Source organism: Drosophila gunungcola (genome assembly GCF_025200985.1).
Source record: "Drosophila gunungcola strain Sukarami chromosome 3L unlocalized genomic scaffold, Dgunungcola_SK_2 000005F, whole genome shotgun sequence".
Classification (NCBI taxonomy): domain Eukaryota; kingdom Metazoa; phylum Arthropoda; class Insecta; order Diptera; family Drosophilidae; genus Drosophila; species Drosophila gunungcola.
In genome coordinates this window covers 3,230,151-3,237,713 of record NW_026453180.1, presented here as the reverse complement: position 1 = coordinate 3,237,713, position 7,563 = coordinate 3,230,151, and the positions used below count along the sequence as shown (strand labels likewise).

The following is a 7,563-nucleotide window of genomic DNA, read 5'->3' as shown; positions in this document are numbered from 1 at the left end:
GCGCCGCTGAGGGAGATTCCATCGTATAGTTGAGCAAAAAACCGAAGCTGTCAGAACAGAAATTTAAGTTCGGGAAGCTCTAAAAACTATCTTACACTTAGAATGATTGGGTTCGAACAAACAAAACATAAACTATTTAGAAATATGACTGAGAATGTATGCACATAAAATAAAACTGATTATCGGCTCTCCAGGATTATAATATCTTTTTCAGGCACTATAATAAAGTTTCGATTTAATTTCTTTTCTGACTCTAAACTCAACAAATATCTTTTTAAACCCTTATATTGTGTTTCAAAAACCACTTGTGTTATCTTAAATAACTTAGTTCTTCATCCTTTAGACACTTTTAAAAGGAATTTAAATTCAGTGGTGATTTGAACTGTGTTTTTAGGTTTATTGCTGTAAAAAATCTGTAGAGTTTTTAAGCCACTTAGAAATATGGCTGAAAAAATAAAAACAATTTATTTATTTAACCTTTCAGAACCCCTTAAAAGTGATTCGAAAACAATGGTGGTTTGAACTCTATTTTTAAGGTTCATTGCTTTAACCTCTTGTTTTTTGTTTTGTTGAACAAGTTTTCAGGCGCCGCTAAGCATTTAAGCCAGAACAAAAGGCAGTTTATTTTGGCCAAGTGCAAAAATGTCCCGCAGGCTGAAGGCGAGTCAGGCGAAAAGCCAACATTGGCCACATATGATACACATGGCCACCCGAGAACACGTATACGTATGGTATAGTATAGTCATGCACATGAATAACCCGTTGGCACGACATATCATCGCCCATTCTGCTGGCTAAAATCTCTTGGGTGGGCGGTGGAATAGGCGTGGCAGGGCGCCTGCAGCTTTCATTAGTTCAATGTCAATGTTTTGTTGTTGTGCTGTTACTGGTACTGGAAAACTGGCGACAACACATTTGTCTGGTTTGGATTTTTAATTTTAAGCGCATGTTGTTGGCCTCCAAGTCCCCTCTTATTTTGCACCTGTTTCACTGTCTCACCTTTGCCAACTGTCTAGTGTGCTGATTAAATGAGTACAAGCTGCAGGTGTCCCGCATTAGGACTTCCCGCTGCTCCTTCGGGTCAAAAAAGGAATGCAAATTAAAATTGGTATCTCTACCCATTGGTCTCCGGTCCTCTAATGTTCCGGATGTGCTGTGTGAACAGCAAATTGAATGAGGTGAGCAAAGCAATCGATATCCGGACGGCGAAGGAGAAATCTTTAAGTTCCTTCAAGTCTTGATATCCAATTTCCTTTTTTTCATGAAACCACCGCAACACGTGTCCGTGGTTTCATGGCACTTAAAAAAACTTTGGGCGTTGATAACACATATGTATAAAGTAATTTAGCAAATTTATCTTAATTAAAACCAATTTTGTAACCTTGTCCTTTTGTTTTTTAATAATCACATTCTTTAACATTAGATTAGTTGAATTCTAGATCTAAGAAAAATTAACTATATAAAAGCTATTCGTATTTTCACTCAATAGGTAAGGTTAAATGCCTGCAAATGAAATATTAAGTAAAATGTAATACTTTTTTTTTCTTAGTTTGCTTTAAACTTTTGGGGAACAAAAGACTTGTTGTCTTTAAGGAGGCTCTTAATAAAAACGTTGAGCAATATGTTACACATGTGTAAAGGGTGCTTAGGCAAATTTAATTAAATCAAGGATTACAAAATTAGAATAAATTTGTAACCTATTTCGAGAGTGTTTTAATAGATAAATAACTATTAAGAAAATATATAAATAACACAAAATTGTATCATAAGTAAATAAGTTTAAGTTGTGGCCAAATCATCTGAGTAGATTTTTTTAAGTGCATGCTCGAAATTAAGTGCACTTACCACATCACAAACATAGAAATTAGGCTAAAAGTACGCATATTGCCGGCAGCCAATAATCCTGGGGCACTTACGTAATTCGAAATGGTTCGGCGGCTGTTTTTCGCTAAGGCAACAGTCGTAGTCGTATGCAAACTTTATTAATTACGCGCCCCAATGACCAGTACCGACCATCGTCCAAAAAGGACCTCCACTTCTGCCAGTCCGCCAAAAACTTTTGCTGCTTACTATTTTCCCTAAATTGAGTTTTGCCCCAGCCATTGTTATATGGTATGCAATTTACACCAGCAGCGGAAATCAAACAAAAGTTTTTCAAATTAATAATTCAACAGATTTCATTCGGAATATCAACAGCTTCAGCACGTTGGCAATAACACGAATCAAATCAATGAATAAAAGAAGGAAAACATTGATTGCCTGGCAAAACTGAAATAGCCAATAAAATTCATAACGATTTTTATAGCAACCAAAAAAAAAAAGAAACACAAAAACACTTAATCCACTTGTACGTTGTTGTTTATGACATAATATGGTCAAGTTTAAATGAAAGCTCTGAACGATTTAATGTTACTTTTTAGCATTTCTTCAAAACAAGTTTTTAGAAGTAAGGCTGTAAAAAAATTATTGTATTTGTTCTTAGTCCGAAAAATGTCTTACGCATTTGCAATGAAAAGATAAATATAAAAGTTCAGTAAGAAATTGTTTATTAAAAACGTTGGAAAAGACTAAAGAAAATATTCAGTGGTATTTTATTATTTCTTAGAAAAAGTCTAAACTGAAGTCAACTCAACATTTTGAACATATGTGCTATAAATTAATATAGTTCAACCTTAAATAGATTAAAGTAAATATATGTTAAAATCAAATTTGTTTAACCACACTAGTTTTGATGTGACCCTACCAAAAACTTTGTCAAATATAATAACCCAACACTAGAGACCCCAAGTCAAATGTCAATTACCTGAATTATTCAGCAAAATCTTCTAAAAAAATCATTGGGCCAGAAAACTCATCCCAAAAGAGAAAATTTCATTAGAAGACTTCTGAAAAATGTCAATTGATCCACAAACGATTAAAAAATCAACAAACGAAGCTGAAAACTGCGAAGAAAACGAATTCCTAGCAAAATTTGGACTGCTGGCAACAACGAAGTAATATATATTTTTATATTTAATAACTCCTCAGTTCCTAAAAAAAAATATATAACTACATTACATTTCTGGTTTTGTTTTTAGGATGACTGATATACGCGAGCATCAGCTGAAAAAACAAAAAAAAATGGAGTCTGATTCGGAAGATGATGAGTTATTTGTGAAGGGTCCTGATTTTGGCAAGCTAAAGAGGATTGCAATGAAACCAGTGAGTCAGCGGAAGACAAAAAAGAAATTTTCGCGTAAAAACAATGTGGTTTCTTCGGACGATGATGAAGAAGAGGAAGATATGGAGGAGACCATTAATTTTAAAACTTACTCCATGCCCGGCCAAAGGTTCGTAAGTTTTGCAAGTAAATTATTATAAAAGGTATCTTTAATCTTTATTACGATAAAAAAACAAATTTTCATTCGAATTCTTAGTCTATAAGCTACTTTTAGCTATATGTTATATGTTAAGGTTAACAAATTTGAACAGTGATAATAATGAGAAAAATTAGATATAATTAAATAACATAAAATGAAGTTAAGGCTTAAAATTCAAACTACCAAAATAGTTATAAATAAAATTTTGACTTAAACTATTTATATGGAAAACATTGATTTTGGAAGCTCTAAATTCTGTTAAAAAATTTTTTAAAAGAAATATATAGCTGGATTGGTATATAATAAAATTTTAAAATAAACATGATTTGTAACATTAATAATTAACATTTTTAACTCAATACTTAGAGACTTTATTTTTCTGGAAGATTTTTTACAAAAACAGTGGAATTTTCATAGCTTAGACTTTTGTAACTCTATGTATCTATAAGGGAAACTATTTTTAATAACAATCAAAAGTAAAATTTTACTTAAATTAATAAAATTCTAAGTATCAATGTATTAAAATGTTATTTCCCTGATTGCTGGGATTTGAATAAAAACTTTTAATGCATTTTCTAAAATCTCCTTTAGGCTGTACAACTTTCTGAGCCAACTGAGCTCTCATCGCTGGATTTGGTGTGAGTTCGTGGAGTCCTTCCTGGACAAACCCATTCTGGCAGGAGCCTACGACATAGAGCGCTTCATAAGTGAGTGCTGTCCGCTGTTGGGAACCCGTTTTCTACCCCGCAGAGGATGGCAGTTACTACGCCGCAATATGGGAAAAGCGCGCCGATTTTCCTCTGCTTTCATTGAACAAGAGCGTTCTGAATTGGAGCGAACTCGACGAATTGTACGGGAATTGCAGCAATATCGCTTTAATTCCGAGGAGGATGGTCTTTACTTGGACCAGATACCTAAGCGGATTCCTCTGCCTCTGGCCACCGATGCCAAGGTCACCAGTTTGCTGCAAGGGGACTTTCACAAGGGCATCATCGACGGCTGTATTATGGACTACGATCCGCAGGACTCCACCTACCTCGTTCGCTTCATCAAGGAAGGCAAATCGGCAGGTTTCAGTATCCAGGACTCGCGACTCTATTCCGAGCAGGATTCCACGGCCCTGCCATTATCCATTATGATGAACGGCACCAAATCGGATGCGGTTCAAAAGGATTGTGACAAAACTGGTAAAAAAATTTAAATATTTATTATAGAACTTGTCTTTAAGTTATTTTAAATATGAAAACCTATATTTTTTCTCAAATATTTCAATTAACTATTTTAGGAATAAAATAGGAATTTAACCCACATTTATGATTGTTTTTCATCCATTGCTTATTTCGGTTATCTTAAATATGAAAGAACTTCCTTTTTTATATTTTTTGTTGTTTTAAATATTAAATTATATTTTTTAAATTTTTTATTTCACCATTTCCGAAATTGGTTTAAAAATCTAAAAATATATTATAAATTTCAACCATATAACTGATTGATTTTTTTGCATTTGGCTTCTTAGTTATTATGGTAAAAATATGGAAATAGTACGTTTTTTTTTAAATATTTTAATTGACTATTGAATTTCTGAAAATGTTTTTATAATTTAATCTATATCAAACTTAAATACAATGAAATTTAAAACATTTAGAATTCACTTGAAATTAAATATTTTTTACAGTATTTTAATCATTAACCAGACAATTTAATGTGCACTGTGTTAATTATTATAATTTTGATTTAATTATATGATTTTATATATAACATTTCAATTTTTTATCAGCAAAAAGTGAGATGTTCGGTAACAAACGATATAGAAGGGAGCTATTGGAATCCGTGCTGCAGGTTAAGAAATTGATGGATGCTAAGGAGAAAACAGTGATTGATATAGCCCAAATGAATGAGGATTTCGACGGAAATTCTTCGGGCAATCGTCGTGATGCCAAGATGACTTCACAGAGGGAGAAACTCCATCGTCGCTATGCAGCCAATATGATAACCCTGCATCGTGTGAACTCCGATGTCCTGGAACCGTTGCACATCCTGCACGACCACTTGGCCGAGTATCAAAAACAGGAGGAGGAACATGAGGCCAAGGGAGGTCGTCCTGCCAGCGAGGTCTATCAAAAGTGTCGCCTGCAGGCGGAACTGGATCTCAAATTGGCCGCAAGTGAGAAATCCCTTAAAATAGAATCGGATCGCACCAGGGAGTTCATTTGCAATCTTCATACCATACTCTATCTCAATGGGAGATTGGGTCGCGAGAATAGCTCCGATATGGAAGTGGTCCTGGCCGACCTGAGGTCCCACATGGTGGCAAATATGCCACAATTGCTGGCACAACAGTTCCAGGATGCCTTGGATTCTCTGGATCCACTGCGCCAGGAAGTGGTGACCATTTTCAAGGCCCTCAAAAAACCCGAGCGCTTTCAAATCACCCAACAGGCTCCACTGCAAGCAGAGAATGGTATTTACAATTTTGTGGTCGAGGCCCAGCCGGATCCCCATTGTTAAACAAAACAAACTCAAGAAACCTGAAATAAAGCCTCGCTTTTATTTATGACTCTATTAGTTGGAGTGTCATGTGCATGGGGAGTTTGTCGGCAAAGGAGCTTAACGAAGTTTTCATCTACCCCTCAAAGTTGCAACAATGGGTAGCATGTAATGTTTTCGCATTTATATCGATGGAGGGGCACGTCTTACTCCAATTTCTCTAGGAAGTCCTTCTTAAAGTACTTACAACTTTCCATCGGCACGTCGCTGACGAAGTCAGGCGTAAAACACTTGACAAATTGGAAAGCAAATAAGTAATGCGTATGTGGAAACAAAACCATTAAAGGAAAACACATTAAAAATTTCTGTAAGGAATTTTAAAGGTTGCAAACTTAAGCTAACATTAAATAAACAATTCCTCTTAAAACCTTAACAAATAATTTTTTTGGACTGATTAACCATTAGTTTATACAATTAATATAATAGTTAGAACTAATTTGGAAATTAAAATATACTAAGAATCAAGCATATTATATTTGGTGATAAAACGTATAGTAGTCCTACAAAAATAAGTATACAAAAATTGTCTTGTGCCAGCACGTTAGTAGTAGAACTAAAAGCCTCAACAAAAAATGGGTGTTCTAATTTGCCTTTTTGTGAGCCAAACTTCGTACTGCAAAATTGCAACCACATAAATCAGCATTCAAAGTGTTTTGTATTTTTTAATTACTCGATGGATGCACTACGCTCGTAAATTGTGTGGGTAAGCCAGTTCCAGCGAGGAATTTTCCAACGCCCATGTGGCCGCCATAAAGACATCGTTAATGTGCCTCCAGCTGCACTGCCTCAATTTTTTTTTGTCCGCCGGGAAGAAAAATGATCGGCAAAGGAGCTAAGGTCCTGCGGGAGTGGACTCTTGCCATTTGGCTCTCAGATGTGCCGTCATCGGGCAAAAAAGCCAAGATATCCTTATTCTCCATGGAATTCCTCCCAGCAGCTCGTAAATATTTATAATGCTGCAGGGGCGGCGACTACTTCTATTTATGGAGTGCAGAATGCTTAGTGGTACACAATTGTGTATACAACTGTGGTAAGTGGTTTAGTTTTGGCCCTTATAAGATTAACTGGAGTGAAAAAATTGAATATGAAAACTAAACTTTTTTCTAAAAAATCGTTAGCTATTTCTAATAGTAAAGTGGTAGACATATTTTAAAAGCCATGATTTCCTTCCTTCTTCAAATTTTCAAGGAAAGTAAGTTCTTTAACTAAAAAGTTAATAAAAGGTTGTTTTTTAAAAATTTTTTAAAAAGTCCAAATGCGAATAAAATATTTGTCGTGTATATCTAATATTTCACAACAGTTTAACAACGTAATGCTCCAAACAGATTTTAGGATATTTCATTAAACATTACATCATTTTTGTGAATTTCAAATCGTTAAAAGTTGCCGGGGATGATGTAATAGTCTTTAATTTAGAAAACTTGTATATAATAAAATGTAATATGTAAAGATTAGAAAAAGTTTGTATTAATTCTAACACAAATTGGTTTGTAAAATGAGTGTTGTGTATACGAAAAACAGGCACACATCACAAACCTAAGATTTTTTATTAAACAACTACCACCCTTATTATATTGACCACTAATGTAAGTATATAATTTGATGACATTTTCATTTATAGCTTAGCTTGAATAATGAATTCGAAGTTTGGTTCTAT

General features: G+C 34.4%; 1 protein-coding gene across 1 annotated transcript; it reads left to right on the top strand.

Moving 5' to 3' along the window:
• The first annotated feature begins 2,788 nt into the window (after positions 1 to 2,788).
• LOC128259582 (protein lin-9 homolog) lies at positions 2,789 to 6,171 on the top strand. Its single transcript, XM_052992123.1, has 4 exons — positions 2,789 to 2,993; positions 3,078 to 3,329; positions 3,951 to 4,546; positions 5,137 to 6,171. Exons 1-4 carry the CDS (start codon positions 2,893 to 2,895, stop codon positions 5,865 to 5,867), a joined length of 1,680 nt encoding a protein of 559 aa, XP_052848083.1. The 5' UTR covers positions 2,789 to 2,892; the 3' UTR covers positions 5,868 to 6,171.
• The last annotated feature ends 1,392 nt before the right edge of the window (positions 6,172 to 7,563 follow it).

Coding starts and splice junctions, on each gene's coding strand:
- LOC128259582 (XM_052992123.1), top strand. CDS start 2,893: ATGTCAATTGATCCACAAACGATTAAAAAATCAACAAACGAAGCTGAA. Junction 3,330..3,950: donor TACTCCATGCCCGGCCAAAG/GTTCGTAAGTTT, acceptor AATCTCCTTTAG/GCTGTACAACTTTCTGAGCC. Junction 4,547..5,136: donor AAAGGATTGTGACAAAACTG/GTAAAAAAATTT, acceptor ATTTTTTATCAG/CAAAAAGTGAGATGTTCGGT.